This window comes from Rhodnius prolixus, unplaced genomic scaffold (assembly GCF_049639745.1).
Source record: "Rhodnius prolixus isolate KJV_2025 unplaced genomic scaffold, Rpr scaffold_1, whole genome shotgun sequence".
Taxonomy (NCBI): Eukaryota; Metazoa; Arthropoda; class Insecta; order Hemiptera; family Reduviidae; genus Rhodnius; species Rhodnius prolixus.
In genome coordinates this window covers 66,715,105-66,735,177 of record NW_027411581.1, presented here as the reverse complement: position 1 = coordinate 66,735,177, position 20,073 = coordinate 66,715,105, and the positions used below count along the sequence as shown (strand labels likewise).

The 20,073-nt window shown below is 35.6% G+C and overlaps 1 protein-coding gene across 8 annotated transcripts in view; it reads right to left on the bottom strand.

Annotated features, from left to right (window-relative positions):
• axo (axotactin) overlaps positions 1-20,073 on the bottom strand; it is a 48,072-nt gene that overhangs the window by 12,810 nt on the left and 15,189 nt on the right. For all 8 annotated transcript variants that reach the window (XM_074112719.1, XM_074112722.1, XM_074112724.1 and 5 more), the window contains exons 3-25: positions 18,884-19,051; positions 18,188-18,404; positions 17,523-17,707; positions 17,261-17,428; positions 16,859-17,027; positions 15,458-15,573; positions 14,618-14,724; positions 13,083-13,398; positions 12,670-12,977; positions 11,771-11,878; positions 10,695-10,833; positions 10,116-10,346; positions 9,798-9,973; positions 8,150-8,384; positions 7,603-7,797; positions 7,333-7,506; positions 6,262-6,487; positions 5,261-5,508; positions 3,741-4,016; positions 3,513-3,662; positions 1,444-1,638; positions 1,200-1,346; positions 974-1,124 (exon numbers count right to left, since the gene is read on the bottom strand). In XM_074112719.1, the coding sequence (XP_073968820.1) occupies positions 974-1,124; positions 1,200-1,346; positions 1,444-1,638; positions 3,513-3,662; positions 3,741-4,016; positions 5,261-5,508; positions 6,262-6,487; positions 7,333-7,506; positions 7,603-7,797; positions 8,150-8,384; positions 9,798-9,973; positions 10,116-10,346; positions 10,695-10,833; positions 11,771-11,878; positions 12,670-12,977; positions 13,083-13,398; positions 14,618-14,724; positions 15,458-15,573; positions 16,859-17,027; positions 17,261-17,428; positions 17,523-17,707; positions 18,188-18,404; positions 18,884-19,051 (4,405 nt within the window). The remainder of the gene's footprint in view (positions 1-973; positions 1,125-1,199; positions 1,347-1,443; positions 1,639-3,512; positions 3,663-3,740; positions 4,017-5,260; positions 5,509-6,261; positions 6,488-7,332; positions 7,507-7,602; positions 7,798-8,149; positions 8,385-9,797; positions 9,974-10,115; positions 10,347-10,694; positions 10,834-11,770; positions 11,879-12,669; positions 12,978-13,082; positions 13,399-14,617; positions 14,725-15,457; positions 15,574-16,858; positions 17,028-17,260; positions 17,429-17,522; positions 17,708-18,187; positions 18,405-18,883; positions 19,052-20,073) is intronic.

The following is a 20,073-nucleotide window of genomic DNA, read 5'->3' as shown; positions in this document are numbered from 1 at the left end:
GAAATGATCTTGTATATAAAAAAAAAATGATTTAAGGCGCATCACCAACTGAGGTTATTGGCGCAAGGAGCTTTTTTTTTTTAGAGCTTCCGGACAATGTTCTCTCGTTACAGACAACACTGTCCATCACCGGACAGTGAGCTTTAAGAAGCTCCTATAAAGAGAAAATCTAAGAGTCCAGCAGCTGGATTTGAACCCGGGATCTCTGCGTAGGATCTTGTAATAAATATAATAATAATAAAGCCTTTTATTTTTTAAAAAAAAACCAATAAATACAAAAGTAATTTCATTCTTGAACATAATAAATAAATTGTAGTCCATTCTTTTTGGTGACTGATTCATAGTTTAAATAGGATGAAAAAATAATTGCCATTTCAGTCTTAATAGATTTATTCTGCCGAACTTTCGACCTAGAGGGCTGTGGAACATGTTTACAGATTGTTAACAATGATTCTATTAAAATAATAATATAATATGTATAATATAATGAAAAATTCATATTATACATATATTATGTATATTATTACACATATATATGAAAGCTCGGCAGAATAAATCTATTAAGACTGAAATGGCAATTATTTTTTCATCCTATAATAAATAAAAGACATTCACTGGGTCCAAAAGACCATCCGTGGAATTGTTGCCTACAATAACATACTTAAACATTACAAAAATTGCTTTTAACTTTAATTATAATTTAAAAATCACAAAAATATTACTGAATATATTGCATTATACCATTATTTGTTAGAATTTGATTGAATTACGTAATTATGACGGAAATTCCAGGATCTTGTAGTAATTATTTATTTAAATTTCTCTTGTAGTCATTTTCTTGAAAATTAGCATTTATAAGAAAATATTCTTCGAGAAAAAAAATCTCAAAATCTATACATTCGAATAGATCCTACCAAATCGTTCGATTTTTCTTAAAAATTCAAGTTCAATTCAAAAAGAGGTTTTAACTTACTTGTTTTCAGTTTGTAACAGTAAGAGTGCGGTATTTCTTTGTCGTGTGTCTGAACTGGAGAACGCCAGCTGTACTTTTATTTGATTGACAGGACCTTCTAAATCGAATTTCCTTTGCAATACTGATTCTCCACTAAAACCGGCTCCTCTCTCTGTAAGATAAAAAATAAATAAATATATAATAATAATGCATAAGTTTTAGATTTTTTCTTTTTTTTAAGTCTCACCTTCATTACAAAATTCTCCTTCATAAGAAGTAAGCTCACAATTACAGGAGGCAACACCTTTGAGAAAATCTTCAATACAAATTCCTTGATTTTTACAAGGCTGTTCGTCGCACTTCATTCGACAACCGGCAATCATTCCTTCTGTTTCTACAAAACAAAACAGTATTTTTTTTTTTTTTAAATTTAAAATTATCCTCAGAGAGGAAGAATTAGGAATTGGGATTGTATAGTAAATTCATCTAACCAGAAGTATTTACAGCTGAAGTTATATAATTTGTTAGATTCACAACTTGATCGCCAATTTTCAGTCCTCGAATACAACCAATATATCCTTGAAGTGGTTCTTCATTTGGGCCGCTCAACAGACTGTCGAAGCCACCTAGAGAGACTTGGAAGTATTCGGTGGGCGGTGCAGGCGGCCTTTGAGGACGTAGCACTTCTGCAAAATAGCACATATAAACTGAATTACTGTTTTTTGTTTATTTAAAGAAAAACCTAATTTTCTTTTTGTGGGCGGTTTTATTTTTTTTGTAACCATAGAAACTATGATGTTATTGCACTGTTTGGTCATCCAATCGGTCACGACCTCCTAAAAAAACCTTGTGCAGTATTCGCAAGGTAATTCATAAAAAGAATCTGTTCTGTATCCCAGAAATCATTTCCCCGCAGATGAAATTTTTATTATTATTATTATTATTTATTTATTTATTTTGTGCACAGCCACCAGCTTCCTTCCGCTTACTGCTTTGATTGCTCTGGCGTATAGTAGTAGGACCTCTCATCTACAGAACACTTGGTTCAAAAATGTTCAAAAACATGACTTCGAATTCGTTTCCGTACTTGTTTTTTGTTCAGACTTTGAACAAATGCGGACCCTAATGTTACATAAAGATTTTTTTTATTATTTTTTTTTATTTGTTTATTTATTTTGCAACTGTATGCAGTACAATAAGCAAAAGAGATGAGCGATAAGGATGGCGCAAATACACATGCACGCATGTATATATCCATATACATACGCGCACATGCATGTGCACCAAGGGCGTGATTGGAGTGAACGACGACCATCCAGTGATGGAAACACAAAGATTTCTAATCTTAATTTTTGATGTAAAATGTATGGTGAACTTTCTTTTGATATATCGTACAATGTCAGCTTTTTGGTTTTTTTTATCGTGCAAGCAGTCTTGACCGTTCTTGATGTAGTTCTTAAAGAAACTTATGTTGAAAATTAAGAGGATCATTCTATTGCAAAAATCTTCATCAACTTCGGATGGTTTTTCACAGGCAATAAACCGTTCTGAGGAAGAATTTTACGAATGTATGATATTCCAGTTTTTCTCTTTCAATAAATCACGTCTATTTTATACTTAATTTTTAATCTTAGAAACTTCAATATCCGAGAACATTGGTTTTTTTTTTTCTATGCACTCAGGAACTACCAGGTTCTCTCGTTACCTGTAACTTTGTCCACATTGGACAGTTAGCAGTTAGTGGAAGCTTCTTGGAAGAGAAAATTAGAGAAAAATCAGCTGGACTGCCTTTTAGATTAGATTAGATTAGACTAGGGCGGCCTCAAGGCCTATGCCACTGCGACCCTCACTCTAAAGCTCACCCTCCAGAATTGTCCTTTTAATCAGACTCTTAATGCTGGAGAGCGACTCTTGGGTAAAGCTCACAGGCCTTGTGGTTTTTCCTCTCCGAGAAGTAACATCCTTAGCCAAAACAAGCCCCTCACACTGACACAACAAGTGCAGTGCCGTTTCCTCCTCTTCCGGACAGAATCTACAGAGGCTATCATCTGCTAGGCCCATGCGATGCATGTGTTTTCTAAGCCTGCAGTGGCCAGTTAATAGGCCTACAATCATCCTTATAGCCCCACGCGGCCTTGACGGGGACTGGCCTTTGCATCTGGACTTCATCGTGTACAACTCCTGCACCCTATTCATTGAACTAATCTCACCCTGTTTTTTCTAAAAAAATGCGAACTACCAAACTAATCCACTTAGTAAGATGATTTACATTATTGCAATTACGTTTACTAACATAAAAACAAAGTAAAGAATAAAAAACACACTTCGTTGACAGCAACGACATCTCCGCGAACAGCCGAGAACTTTTCATCATACCGAAAGCAGGACCACCTGTTCTGACTGAATACCATCGGACAGTGAGCAGTTAGTAGAAGCTTTTTGGAAGAGAAAATCACGAGGGTAATCATTTGGACTGGCCTTCGCATCTGGGGAAGCAGGACTACCTACTCTGACTGGATATTCGTGATCATTTAAAGAAAAAAAAAAAAAAAAACATTACCGTTTTCGGGATTAGTCCAAGGTTTGTCAGAGTAATTGGTCAAGAGGTTCACAGACGCCATTACTATAGCATTTCTTTCATTTACATGGAGTACTGTCATGTTTTCCAAACGAACTACAGCAATCTGCACAGATATGCCGCTGTTAAGGCCTAAAAAAACAGAACAGAATAATACAATTATAGTTATAAATAAATTGCTTCAGGAATAAGTTAGATAAATCAACCAACCTGGATATCCTACTGTAACATTGTAAATAGTATCACCAGAATTGAATAGAAACACAACAGCACTCTCGTTATGGATGTAAAGTTGCACGAAATTGTTCAAATGATCGTTGGCATGTAAAACCAGCGAATAACTATCGTAGGTACGGATATTTACCAGAAATGTTTCATTTAGAAAACCTCTGAACAGAGTTTTCTCATTTTCATCGGATGATGCTAAAAGATTGCGCTTAAAGTGTCGATCACGTAGCACTTGGGTCATTCCATTTTCGTTGATATCTGAAATAATAAAAAAAAGAGTTAATTACAATTTATACAGCCATTAGGGGATGCCACCCGTTTGTTTCTGCATCCTTAATTTTCTGGGACAGGGATGGCGAACCTTTTTGAGACGTGGGTCGAATTTTTTTTTTTTTTAGTGCTAGCTCTTGGGTCACTAATGCCCATTTGCCCAAGAGTTGAAGTTTAAAAATTTTAACTGAATATATTTTCAAAACTAGACATCTTTAAAATTCAGTTCGCTTAACGGGTAAAACGGGACGAAACAAGTGGCTATGGAAGTCTCTCTTTTTACAAACGTAACTGAACAAAACCTGAACAAAAGTGTCAGAAGAAAAATCTAAATATGGTTATTTGCTTTGGGTTGTCGATTTTTTTTTGTAACAAACAAAATGTGAGTAAAATTATACATTTTATTTGATATTTTGTAAACACTTTTTGCTTTATTTCAAATACTACAAAAGCATTTGCGTTTTTTAGTACTGTAATGATCAAACTAAAGAGGTTATAGATAACATTTAAATTGATTTTGTGTCACAATGCGTGATTGAAAAAAAAAATACAGATAGAATATAAATTATCCACCAAAATTAGAAAATATAAATCAACCGGCATAAAACAAACAAACGGTTGCCTAGCAATTGTGGGTTAGTGAAAAGTGTCTGACTCGCGGGTCATAGGTTCGCCATCACTGTCCTAGGTTATCCTCTCCAAGGCTGTTTTCTGCTTAATTAGACTTAGTCTGATACATTTAAGTTTAACAGTAGCCTGATTACCCTGAATCCTTGGAAATCTAGAAGAGGGATAACCTTATAGTAGTAGCAGTATAGTAATTGCCTATTTTACCAGGCGGGCTTTACATCCAACTACCCAATTAGGTGTCGTGGACGGAGGCGACTAGCAAACATACTTTACAGTAAATTTCTTTTTATTAACCATTAAATAAAATCGAAGGCCTAAGACCTGGGAATCGAACCCAATACCACAATACATATTAGCTTTACAGGTCTCGCCTCTCGGCTACCGGGATAACCATATTTTGAATGATAATTTTCGAGAGGATGGGCAAAGCAGCTTCTCGACAGCTCAACAATAGTACTTCCGTTTTATGATCTCTAAAGCTCGTATTTTTTATGAGTGTCCTAAAAACTTATGGCTATTTACTGTGGCTTACACGGATTGGCTTACAGAATTGCCAATCATTAATTTAAAAAAAAGAAGTCTACACTCATAAAGATACTCACTAATTTCACAGTAAGTGCCAATGTAGGCCCACGGGTTTTCGCATACACATAGAAACGTACTCCATAATTCTTTACAACGAGCGCCATTCTTGCAAGGATTTGGATCACAGGACGGCTTACAATCTTTGATAATTTCTGACAGATGAACGCTCATATATGAATAGATGTCCAGTATTTCTCCGTTCACTACAAGGCCACGGAAACAACCGATCAGTCCTTGTCGTACAGAGCGTTTTTCCAATAGATCTCTGAAAAAATCAATGTAGTAAACATTAGAAAACTTACAAAATTTCTTGTTGCATTTTTTTTATTCTTAAGTTGATTTGAACAGTGAACCTTTCAAAAGGTAGTTTTAAAAAATGGAAGTTTTCCACCAGCAATTCAGTTTTTGGATTCTTCTGAGTCCAAAAAAAAATCGCTATTTCTGGTTTGTTTTCAAATGCCAATAATCAATATGATCAGTCGTGAACATCCGAAGGAGTTTCTCTCCCCAGATTATTGAAACTACGGGCAACGTTCTGCTACTAATGAACACTTAATTCTTCATTTCGTAATTGAAAAAATCTTCAATAGAATTGTTCGCGAACACTTCTCATGTTTAAACTACTTCCAATCAATTAGATCAGATTAGATTAAACTAGGGCGGCCTCAAGGCCTACGTCACTGCGACCCCTTTGGATCTATTGTGACTCCCCTCACTCTAAAGCTCATCCTCCAGACCTGTCCTTTTAATAAGACTCTTGATGCTGGAGAGCGGCTCTTGGGTAAAGCTCCTCGGGCCTTGGTTTTTCCTTCCCGAGAAGTAACATCCTTAGCCATAAGAGCCCCTCGCACTGACACAACACGTGCAGTGCCGTTTCCTCTTCTTCCTGACAGAACCTGCAAAGGCTATCATCTGCCAGGCCAATGCGATGCATTCCTGAGCCTGCAGACTTCCAATACAGCCATTATCAAAAAACAAAATATGCATCAGTTTAATAAATAAAAAATAACAAACTAACTCCGCAGCTCCCCCAATAAACATACTGCCTTCAAATGGTCCAAATTCCTCTTCAGGCAACAGATCCACCATCTGATAATCCGTATTTATCATAAATCTTACATGATGTTCATTATAATCAATCCAAATTTTTTGCCATTCTCCAGAATTCAATTTACGTTGGGATTTTATTTCCAATTCTCTTGATTTCCCAGTATTAAGGGTGAAATTGAATGTTAACTGGAAATCTGGAAAACGAAGAAAACAAAAAATCATTGGTTAACAAGATTTTCACCTACCACTATTCTCAGGCTTGTAACTTTTCTTGGATCTCTGAATTTTTAAACAAATTTAATTCTTTCTAATTCTGTACAGAATTTAAAACTTCAAATTGCACTAAAAAGCAATTTTTATCGATCCTTGAGAATTTCCTAAAACAAATTTTCCGAGTAAAATTATATAAACAATAGTTATAGATCTACGTGTATGTAGTACATACGTCATTAAGAAAAACATCGTAGAAGACATTCTCGAAAAGCCCTCAAGAAAAAAGTGAAAAGTCCATTCAAGAAAGTTGAATTCAAGTTCGGTTGTGGTATTTTCTTTAAAACTCGGATAAAATGAATCGATATTTTAGAAAGAGAGAAGTTTTCCACCAACCACTCTCGAAGATGTGCTACTAATCGTATTCTCTTCAAAATGTGTTTTCAATAAATTGGATTTCATCACAATTTAAGATCTTAGCCGCTGATTTTTTTTTTGGCTAAAAAGGAAGATGGAGCCTCCCATTTTTTTGACGTCATCGTGATAATCATAACAATAAACATGTTAACTGAAGCATTCTCAGTATTTTAGTTCTTCATTTGCAATGTAAGGTCTCAGAATAACTTTTCTCGCACAATGAGTTCGGTTTATATGTCTCTTTTTTTTTCTTAGTGGTTGCAAAGTTATGAAGAAAATTGCTAATTATCAACTGATACATTTACTAAAAACCACTTACTCATTTTCTAATAATTCTTATACAAATATGAAGTACATACAATTATTTTTTATGGTGTGATTAAATTAAGTGCGAGAAAGTTTAAGAACTAACCGCTGGTGAGGGCCACCATAAACGAGGGATGATGAGGTCTGATTGGTGGCTGATAAAGCAGGATGGCTTTCTCGCCGGTTGTTCTAAAACTAAACGCAATATCTCCTTTTCGCCATCCGGGAACTTCTATGTACGACTGGCTGGTCGTGAAAGTCACCACATACTTCTGGGTGTCTAAAAATAGCACATAGATATACAAAAAAAATATATATAACTCTTATTCCTGGAACTAGAATTTCATCCACTTTGGATCAGTGCAGGTGTTCTTACTGGTTTCAACACATTCTAACGGCCCAAGAGTAATTCTACCAATGGCATCATCCTGCAAATCGGCTTGCTGTAGAAACACCATCTGTGTTATACCCAGAGAATTGGGTGAGATGTAATAACCTTCATCGGATAGCCATTTATCTTCGCTAATGTCACAATTGCAAGAATGATCTGGGTTGACACAGGTACGATTCTCTGAAGAAGAAGAAGAAAAACAGATCATTAACCCCTTAACGTGCACACTCGAGTTAACTCGAGCGCGCTAAACTGGCCAAACTGTGCACACTCGAGATAATTCGAGCGGCGTTGCACTTTATGCTACTATAATTTTTCACTCTCGAATATAATCGAGAATTGAAAATAATGTGAAAGCAAAGAAAAGCAATCGTTTTATAGATATTTATCATTTACATGGGATTGTAAGCTCTAACAATTACTTAATCAAATATAAAATATAGCGGTTTTTTCAAAAAAAAAACTGTGCATTGAGGGGTTAAGTAAATCTTTGGATTGATAAATTGTAAACTCTTTGATTCCTATATCATACCTGCACAAGGACACGATCCCCTCTTGACGTTGCCCAGATAGTCCACGGTGCCGTTATTAGCAGCTGCTACAAACCAAGTGGCTGAATGAAGCTCTAGAGGAGCTTTGTAACAATCATACTTAATGTACTGGCTACAATACAGTGAATGAGATATCAATTCTTGTAACATTTCCGACGTGAACTCCCTATAGGAGATTGTATAACTGAAATCACCCACAGCAACTTTGCGTACATCCTGCAAGTACAGAAGACTTATCTGTATTCGGCATTTAGGGTTTTAAAGAAGTAAGATTACACTAAATGAACATACTGGAAACTAACTGCCCTAATAAGTGAATTTGGAAAAGAACAACCTATCATTATTATTATTATTATATTTTTTTTATTAATTAAAATAAATTTAATTAATTTATTTTATTAAACAATGTGAAGGAGCCAACCCCAACTTTAATTGGGATATCAATGGACTTCCCTGTCTAAGGAGAAATCACAACTTTGAAATTTCCACTGGGAACAAAGAGCTTGTTAACATATTTTAGCAACATTATTGTGCCTAAGTCATTCTTGCCAGCATTTGAAACGTGTACGAGGTGTGGCTATTAAATAACGGAGACTATTGCTGTAAAACATTTTATTTTTAAATTTATACATATTTAGTTATTATCACCTTCAATATACACCCCTCCTCTATCCCAACAACGCTCCATGCGAATTTACCATTGTTCAGAAACAGTGCTGGAAGTTTTTTTCTCTGAGCTCCTGCATGACGCGTGCCACTTTTTCTTTCACAGCTTCAACGGACTGAAATCGTGTTTTCTTTTTAATGCAGATTTGACTTTAGGGAACAGACAAAAATCATATGGGGCCAGGTCAGGCGAATAAGGCGGACAGCCTAAAACTGGGATGTTGTACTTGGCTAGAAACGTCTTGACAGACAATGCAGTGTCTTGATGGAGAACCCCGTGACTTGTTCTTCCTCAAATCGGGTCTTTTTTTTCCTTACTCTTTCACAGAGTTGAGCAAGCACCTCAGTGGTAGTAATGTTGATTAATTATAATCGATATTTTCATCGGTTTTGGACGTAGAAGGGCGACCCGGGCGGTCATCATCTCCGACATCTTCTCGGCCATCTTGGAAACGCTTGAATCACTCAAAAAACTTGCACAAGTGATAAACATTCATCGCCATAAACTTCTTTTAATAAAAGATAAGTTTCAGTAGCGGTTTTACCCAAGTTTTGATGTGAAATTTCACGACAATTCGTTGCTTTACTACATGTGTAGTATCATGTTTTCGGGCAAAACGAAACTAACACCTCTTACACAAACGACGGTTCCGGTCAGACAGATGTTCTCTACAAACACGTGAGACGCTGCGCAATCGAAAGAGAAGGCTTTACGCTGCACAGCTGTCGGTCGTTAGGATTTGGCACATGCATAGTTATTCTGTAGCAGCATCAGCCTCGTTATTTAATAGTCACACCTCGTAGGGAATCCAAGAACATGGAATTAGACAAAGGCACTAATCAGACACACTCAAATTCTTCTATACATGACTCCTGCCACGATCTTGTCCCAATTACCTAGTCTTGAGTTCGCCCTCATGCTTAGAAAATACAAAAACAAAGTTTTTTTTTCTCCCAACTTACCACTTGGCTGGGAAGATTATGCTCGACAATAGTTTTAGTTGAATCTTCTAAAGATTGAAACTCACATTTCACATGAGCTGGGGGAAATTTACCATTGCCGTCAATATCTATTAAATAGACATCCGGTTTTGTGTAGCCCAATAATGCCAGTTCCTCGCAGGTCTTTCTAAATTTTGCTAGTGCAAAATAGAGAGAAACAAAAAAAAAAAGTTTCAGTAGAGGCAGTTTTATTTGCTATAATTTTTTGTTTATTTTATTAAAAACGAAGTCATACTTAGATAACAACAGAAAGCAACAAGAGGTAAGATGATGGCTCACCGAAATGACAGTTCTTGCCGATGTACCCAGTACCCATGCAGTCACAATAGAGCCGGTCCTCTCTTACTGAACATTTACCGCCGTGTTCACAAGCGTTCGGCCTCTTACACGGATCTACTAACTGACAATTGTCCAGACTCACCTGGCCACGGGTTTGATTGGTGCGGACTACATATCTGGGTTCGATCTCTTCGCCGTCAATGACCACTCCGCGCAAACACCCAACTAGCCCTGAACCAAAAAACAAATCAAGTAATAGGATGAAAAAATAAAAGCCAGTTTCAGTCATGATAAACTTTATTATGATGCCGAGCTTTCGACCTACCTAGGGACTAGGTCATCTTCAGGGCTAATTTACAATGTACTGTTTTACATCATTAGAGGGTTGGTGGGCAAGAGTACATGAACAGACAAGGCAGAAGACACACCAACCCTCCAATGATGTAAAACAGTATATTGTTAATTAGCCCTGAAGATGACCTCAGTCCCTAGGTCCAAAGCGCGGTAGAATAGAGTTTATCATTTTTTTTTTTAATATAGTAAATATTTAGCATAATAGTAAATTTATTTTTTTCTTACCAACATTCGATTTGCCAGCATTGGTACTACCAATTCTGACTATATCGGCCAATCTGATCTCTGAGTTGAAATGTTGCCTTTTTACATATTTGTCGTTTATTGTCAGAGAGACATCGCCCTTATTACATAGTAGCTCTACCTGGCACAATATCACTCATATGGATCATTTTCTGTATCATACAGCATCACAGATTTTCAATTATTTGATAAAAATAATGTACTAAAAATTATATATTATACGAATTTTTATAGAAAACATGGACATTACCCTTTTTTAACCAGTTAACTGGTTTATGACGAAGATATTCGTCATGAAAAAAGTGTTAAATTTTGTGTTATGACGAGTATATTCGTCATGCGTTTTCAGTAGTGTTTATTTTGAATAATATTTAACTGAAAGTTTCTTTATCATTAAACTCCAATCGATTCTTATCCAAACCACTAGCCTTATTTTCTTTCGAATTCATGACCCTATGGCGAAGGTCTTCTCTCTCTCTCTTAAATTTCAAATGGGAAGGTTCCATTTAGCGGCTCCTAATTCTCCTACACCTTACGATCCACGGATTACCACTACAGATAGCTTCCGTGGTGCTATCAAAATATCAATATAAATACGATATCACTTGATTATATATTGTAAGACTGCCGCCTTTTCATTCGTTAAGTTATTATTTATTTGTTTATTTACTTTGCAATATGTGAAAATAAATATATAAAACATTTAAATTGTTATTGAATATCATAAAATAATAATTTGCGAATACAAATGATCTACAGAGTTTGTTTACACTATCATCCATGCGGCTCTTGGTAAGATTTATTAAAATTAATGGCAAAATGGAAAAATGGCTCTCTACTTAAAATAGGTTGCCGGCCCCTGGCCCTAAGCACATGCTTATTTTGCTGATTGATTATTCCCATCCTAGATTTATTCTAGCCTTAAAAAACAAGAACACTGATATTCCCTCAGTTTCTAGGAGAAACCTGCAGAATGGAATTGTTTACTCTTAGAAGGGTCCAGATTCCTCAAAGAAGATTGTTTTCTAGAATACTAACGGATGCAAACGGATACTCACGGTGTGCCAGTTTCCTTTTGATTCCAATTTGATTGTAATCGTATTAGTTATATTTTTATTTAATTCTGGAATCATTTCAAATCTTAGCTCATCATTCACCAGCCTTAACTAAGAACAAGAACACAAATAACAAGTTACAAACATAAATCTTTAAAAATAATTTATTCAATATCCAGTAGGTTATTTGTCTGCAAAGTTAGTGAAAACGTTTCTTTAAAGCTATTTCCTGCTCGGTATTGTCGCACGTCCGGTAAATACGTGCGTGTTAAGTAGCTTTCAAAGCGTTTAAGTAGCTTTATGAATGTCTGTCTACTGTTGATTCTTTTGTAGTGTTTTTTTACGTTTTATTTCAGACAGGAGCAGAAAATTAAGGCTATTAACATTCGGCTTAGAAATACTAACGCAAATACAACGCCATGTTGGTTCAACAAGTTTTCGCTGAATAGAAAAGAGTTTTTCAATTTTCATTATACTTGAAAAATTGGTGGGGAGAAGTTTCTTCTAAAGTATCATTTTTTTTTTTACTGAAATTTACTCATTTAAAGTGAGTTAAAATTGAGTTAAATGTGTTGCTAGAAAGTGTTTAAAGAAAATACTTCCTTCCGCCGGAAGAGTTTAAACAATAGTTTGTTTACTTTCTTGAAAATGGCTTCTGGGCTTGTCAATAACTTTGTGAATACATTAAATACACATAGTTCAATAACTTTTCTTCTTTCAATAAAATTTTGTCACAGAACAGTTCGAGGGAAGGATTTGGGTAGGTTTCTTTGTTACATTTTAGAGAAATATAATTGTTGGAATGTTGGATGAATCTCTTGACATTTTTAAACATAAGATCATAAAACGGCCAAATAAGTTTTTGGATAAACTAGAAAATCTGATGAATAGCAACCACTTACTTCCCATATTCCAGTACTGTTGTGTAGTTTGACTTCTGAAGACGCTAGTACGGCCACATTTCTTGAACTTTTGAATTCAAAAGTTAAGGACAAACTGTCATATAGTGCTGACCGTCTCCACCAGAAGTGCGACGAAGGAAACGGAAACGTCATAGGGATAACAGTGATGTTTTCTTCTTCGAATGCAGGTTCTAATACTCCGATATAATGGACCTTAGGATTAGTCTTGTTCAATTCGTATAGTATGGAGACATCATTGTAGAAAACATATTTAAGAGAACCAACAAAATTGTTAAAAGAACGTAACCCTGTTAAAGAAGGAGCAAAAAAACAAACAAACTCTGTAAAAATTGATACTTTAATTGAAAACAAAAATCAATCATAGAGAAAAAAAAATTAATATGAACATGAACCTGCTTTCTTATCCAGTTCCGGACCGCCACCAATATAGATTTCCGGATCAATGTACAGATGCTTGCTAGTACCAGGCAGTCTTAACAGTCGATATTTATCATCCAAGTAGACGGACACGTTGTAACTTCTGTGCACTAGAGTAAGATTGTGCCAATGGCTGTCGGTGACCGGTGCACCGCCCATTCTTGCCATCAGCGATCCACCGCCTAAATCTACGTCTACAAGTACAGATCTGTTCACCAAGGAGATGGCAATGTGATGGTGATTTGGTGATTCACCAGATGCATAGAACAGAGCTGAATCATCGAAGTGTGTCTGGGGGAAAACAAGGATACATTGTATTTTTCCAACAAGGGATTACAATTTTCATTGAATGTACCCATAATATTGGTGTGAGTAGAAAAACTAGAACTTTTTTTTAAACTTCGATTTTGTTTAAGTACCTAAGCGCCTGAACATCAGTAGCTAGATCTTGAATTAAATCAAAGAAGGATTTTCTAATGAAAATGCCCCACTTACCCTAATACGTTATGCTAGTATACGAGGTGTGGCTATTAAAAAGCGAGACTATTGCTGTAAAACATTTTATTTTAAATTTATATATATTTAGTTATTATCACCTTCAATATACACCCCTCCCCTATCCCTACATGCGAATTTACCATATTGTTCAGAAACAGTGCTGGAAGTCTTTTTCTGTGACGCGTGCCGCTTTTTCTTTCACAGCTTCAACGGACTGAAAAATCGTGTTCCTTTTTAATGCAGATTTGACTTTGAGGGAACAGATAAAAGTCACATGGGGCCAGGTCAGGCGAATAAGGCGGTTGGCCTAAAACTAGGATGTCGTACTTGGTTAGAAACGTCTTGACAGAAAATGCAGTTTGAGCCGGCGCGTTGACTTGATGAAGAACCCATGACTTATTCTTCCACAAATCGAATCGTTTTTCTTCCTTACTCTTTCACGGAGTTGAGCAAGCACCTCACGCGTTAGTAATGTTGATTAATTATAATCGATATTTTCATCGGTTTTGGACGTGAAAGGCCGACTCAGGCGGTCATCATCTCCGACGTCTTCTCCGGCCATCTTGGAAACACTTGAACCACTCAAAAACTCAAAAAAAATCGTAGCTCTACTACATGTGTAGGTATCATGTTTTCGGCAAAACGAAACTAACACCTCTTACACAAATGACGACGGTTCCGGTCAGACACAGATTTCTCTACAAACACGCTGAGACACTGCAATCGAAAGAGAAGGCTTTACGCTGCAGAGCTGTCGGTCGTCAGGATTTGGCGCATGCATAGTTCTACTGTAGCAGCATCAGTCTCGTTATTTAATAGCCACAACTCGTAAATAATCAAGCTTTTAAAGTCAATAATAGTAGCAAGAATTGAAAAACTAGTAAGTTTATTTTCACTTGCCTCAAGATTTCCAGATAAATACAATCGAATATCTCAACTTAAAAGAAAAATAATAAAATCGAAAATAATCGATTACATCAAAATCATAAAGCACTTAAGCCTAGGACTTTACCTTAAACTGTAAACTGATCCGATTCACACTGGAATGAACTCTATCCTTCCAATCGTAGACTCTGTACGAAACGTATGAAGAACCACGTAAAGTTAGTATTGTGGCCGCTGAAAACAAATCAATTTTAAACTTATTTATAAATGGGTAGGTTTCAGAATAATTATACTGGGATCAACGGCAACTACTCTTCCACATCATCGGGAGCTCGTGAAGTATTTTGCCTAAGAAGTATTTCTACTTCCCCTTGGAGTTCTTAAAAGGAAGTGGCAACAGATCATAACAATTTAAAGGGGAAAAAAAACACGTGAAATACAGAAATCACAGGATTTGAGTGGGACATGGGGGAAAAAGCTGCTCAGCGACTTAAAAATTAATTAATTAAAATAAAGAGGAAGTCGTGCGAGTATTCAAGTCAGATTTCTATTTAAGAATCGCAGAAAGCTCAAGTTTTTGATAGGATCCTTTGGGGGAACTATAAAATTTTGGTCAAAATCTAAAATCATATCACTACGTCACACACATTCTGTAGTAATACTATAGAGTAGCTTTTTGGGGATTATGAGATTAGGAAGGCGAATTGACAACCTAGTCCTAAGAACATGTTCACCTGATCTCTTACGCAATGTCAACAATTCCTGAAGAGAGGGTCATAAACGTGAGATAGTATATCATGAAGATAAGAAGTTGTTATCAGTTAATTTAGTAGTAGATGATTGTCAATACTACAATTAAGTATTTACTAATCTCTTCAACTTGTAATTAAGATTGTATTTTAAAAATATTTTTGTTTTGTTTTTTCATTTTAAATTAAAAAAATAAAAACTGGAAGAGCTACTCAACTGTAAATATCGCATTGTTCTCCTTCATAATGTGTGCCAAAACAGTCACAGGTCAGATGATTGTAATGATTTATGCACATGCTGCCAACAAAGCATAGATTCTCTCTGGTGCGGCATCTGCATAAAAAAAAAAAAAAAAAATTCAACAGAGTTTAGTATTTTCGAAAAATGAATCATAAAAATTACTCACATACAGACAAACATATGTAAGATATTTAATTGTAATTTCCACCCCCGTCTTTCTGCGCATGCTCGTAGCTTCGAGTGAAGAGTGGGTAGGAAAAAAAGGACAGGTTATGATTGAAAAGAGTGAAGTGAATTATCGGCTTTGAGTGTCGTTTCTCTTTTCTTTTTCAGAGAAACTCAGTCTAGTTGTAATTCAACACGCATTATACATATATTAACATCATTCCTGATGTAGCTCAAACTACTCATAGCTAACACAAAACAATATGTGGTATACGTAATAGTTATTATTTTATCGACTTTAGTTTTCTCTTAAAGCGGAAATATTGAGTGGAAATATCAGTATCAAGATTAAGGGATGACTTCCGGTATCAAAGGGAACAAAGTAGGTTTAAGAAATGTCGTACATAAAAACAAAAACATAAATAATAAGCGTGAAATTTAGTTTTAAAAAACCCCCACAGAGTGCGGAATTAAATTCAGACAATGACGTGTATATGACGTCATACGCAGGGCAAAACAACCCTAAAGTTTACAACGTCATAATAGTCACCGCAAGCACTTTTTCTGCAATCTCTCTCTGGGGGGCTTGAGATTACCAGAGCATTCTGTGCTCTTTCAAAATCTTGCACCGCTTCACGTATGCATTGCTATAGTTATTAACTAGGGACACCGCAAGAGCTTTTACAAGGAAGAAAAGAGCTTTTGAATTCTGTGCAAAATGAAATCTTGCTCGTACTGTAGTCCTAAACCTCTATCTAAAAGGTAAAAACGGGCATTGCGCAAGGGGTTGAGAGCTTCTATTTGTGTGCGTAATACTCCAATCTCTAATGCGGAGACCAAACATGTACCAACCACTTGACATTTGGCTGACTCCACTCCGTATAAAATACTTGGCAGTTCTATTGGGTAAGATAAAGGAAACATCCCACCAAATAATATTCTTATTGTATTTTATTAAAATTTCGAGTTTTTTTTTTTGTAGTTAATGGCAATTTTATATTTTTTTCACAACGAGTATACACGTCGAACGCACTGTAACAGAGATTTGATTTGCCGTGTATAACACGTCTAACGCGCTTAACTCGTTTAGATAGTTTGGTGAAAACGTAGGAATAGAAATCCGCAAGAACTTTAATTTCAGTGTGAAGTATGACAGAACTGCAATTGAAAACTTGGAATTTAACAATGGTAGACCTAATTTAGGAAAACTCACTTATCAATACAACCCTCCTGGACGTTGTCATGCTTGGTGGCGATAAGCGGCGTAATAGGTGTCAAATCGGAGACATTACGGCCGGCACTTAACACCACGTCTCTAATACAGCCCACAAATGATTCGATGATGTACTTTACTCCGTGCAGTTTCTCCTCAGGACTCAGGCCTGCAAACAGAGAGATCACTTCAGTGAGCCGCCGAACTAACAGACAGATTGGACGTACTTTCTCTGACCGCCATAGTTATGAACGTGCTAAACTTTTGGGAAAAAAATGTATAGGAAAATATTATCAAAAACTGCATCCTTCAAAAAAAGGATTATCAAAAAATTTAAACATGTCATTATCAAGAATAGTGTACATATTTAAAATGAGAACAGTATCTACCTTGTCTACTGACCTCCAATGAGTACGACCGAACTGAGGTCTGTGGTCACTCCATAATGTTTATTCCTGTGCAGGCCCTGTATCCGCATTTCATTTGATTGGCCATCGACTCGAGCTCGCAGTTTCAAACTGTTAGTATCTATGGTAACCGTAACACTATGCCATTTGTCACGGTTTAAACCTGGAAAAAGAAAATATAAATGATTCATTAAAAAAAGAAAAAAAAGTAAAAAGTGTGATGGATCTAATGAACGTTAGGTAATTTATAAACTAACCTTCACCAACTATAACAGAAGTGGAATGCTTTCCAAATACGTGAACAACTTTCAATTGTCCTTTCTCCACGATCACATACAGCGCATATGGATTTAAACCTTCAGGGCGATCTTTAATACTATGGTATACTAACAGTCCATGAGGTAATTTAGTTCTAAACTGGAAGGAGATTTCTCGACACAATCTGTGATCAGAGTATGAGAGAGAGAAAAAACGATAATAAATCGATTAACATGAAATATATACGTGATCAGAAAAAATGATTATAAATCGATTAACACGAAATATATACGTTTTAAGATACATGAAAGTTTTTTGATTGGAATTTCTTTGGGGATTAGGTCAAAATTGATTAGGCAAAAGATTTGTTTAGATTACGAAAACTAACAAATCAAAAATTTTGTAAATGTACATTTCGACAAATCATCACAAACGTTTCTATTTTTTAATTTTTCATAATGGTTAAGAGGAAGTATTATAACCTTATTTCGAGTTTTCACCGGTAGAACCTGTTTTAAGGTTATCCTGTGACGTAAAAAGTGGTTTCTACAAATTCGAGGGTTTAATTTTCAAAATTTGTTGGAAATAAAATTATTATCGTAAACAAGAGTGAAGTCCAAGAATGTAAACAGAAAATACACTAAAAAAAAAATGTTGTACATACCTTAGTTGAAATGTAGTAATGTTACCATCCAATTGAATGAATGCATTATTTTTGGCCATGGTGAACACCTGATGATGACCTGAATGTGGAAAAGTCAATTCTGGGCCACGTTCAGCGTATGGCACCGGAGGTCTTGGTGTGGGTGTGCTTATTCTGGAGAAATATGGTCTTTTACTGCTCGTTGTACGCTGAGGTTGTAAATATGGTGGCAAAGTGTCTGCAAAGTGCAAAACGAGATGTTAATATAACCGGAAACTAAAAAAAAAACAGAATGATGTCAAAGAAACTGTTGTCATCAAGAACCGATAGTCATTCTTTCACTTTATTTTGGATATAGAGCTTATAGCATTCCCAAAGGTAAAAAAAAAAGGCACGTCCTCATAAGACGAACCTGGACAGAATCAGAAATGAACAGCTTAAGATTCATAGCATATTAGAAAAAGCGACCAAAGAACGATACTTACAGAAAACATTCTCAACTCCTACAAAATCACTTTGAAAGAAAGAAAGACGAGAAGGAGGAAGAGGAAGAGAGAGAAGTAACTTCCTGTCAGGTACTACACGAACTTTTAATTAAGCATTGTTTTACAATATTAATAACCTTAATGATCGAAACACTAAAATTAATAGATCATATTCTAATTCTTTCATAATTCAATAAATAACTGATTAGAAAAAAGTAGTAATAATACTAACGTTCACCGCCGATACAGTAATGAAGACATTCAGTCTCCGTGTGGAACACATTTTCTCCTTTACAGCCGCCGTAGACGAACGTCTTGCAGGCTTGGATCGTTTGATTGAAATACCACTTGTGCACCCAGTCGGTGCACGGACCTCGTAGCACCGTTCCTTTACACCTCTCTGTAATAAATAAATTTAAAAAAAAAACTGATGATATAAAACATTATTTTTTCTATCGATCTGTACTGAAAATTCGTTCAAAACTTTTACTTTGTATGTTTTATGACATTGTGTGGTGACTATCGATGATTTTCAATATATCGATCATTTGATAGCAATATAAGCGAAAAAAGATCTGCAAGTAGGTTTTTTGTGCGCTCTAAGTACAATCCAAATAGAAAGAAACGTGATGTATCAATGTACCAAGAAACCATTTGAAAAATAATTATTCTTCTAAAAATTATAAGTTTCAATAAGCATCAGTAAGTTTCATTTCATAAATTATTTACGAAACAGCTATAACCAGTTTTGGAAGGTAAAAACCAGGTTCGCTAATTATTGCTGAAGCTCACTTTACCACTAGATGTTTCTCTTTACAGTTGAAAAGCTGAACATAAATTTGTTTTTCTATGAATTTGTCATCATGCTACTGGCAAACGTACACAAAAAAAACTAATTTTAACCAATACGTAACTAGCGATTACTTAACTACTTCCACAAATACAAGTAAATTACATTTGAAGGAAAAATCAGTTGAATAGGTAACTCACTAAAAAAAAAAAAAATCGCTTGTTTATTCAAACTGTTAAGAAGATGAATATTAATGTGTGGTGAGAGGTAATGAATATTTATGTGGAGATTGGGGCCAGTGTAGGACTGCTCCAAGGCAGTGTAGCCTTCATTCAGACTATCGCAGAGAACTGTCTTCTTGCAGCCTCATTTCGCAATTTGCAGTTGCATGCAGTATCGGATTAAGAAATAGGCTATCCGGGCCACCATTACCATGTCCAGCAAAAGAACTTTACAACGTTACGTTAAAATATTTGTAAAACGAATAAAAAAAAAAAAATACACTAAGACCTTTGATTTTATCCAACTCTGCGAACATATCCACGTTTTCAATACGAATATTGGTTCATTTCACTAGAGCTATACACAAATTTTTTTAAAACTTACATGAAATTTGTCAGCGGCTTCCATCA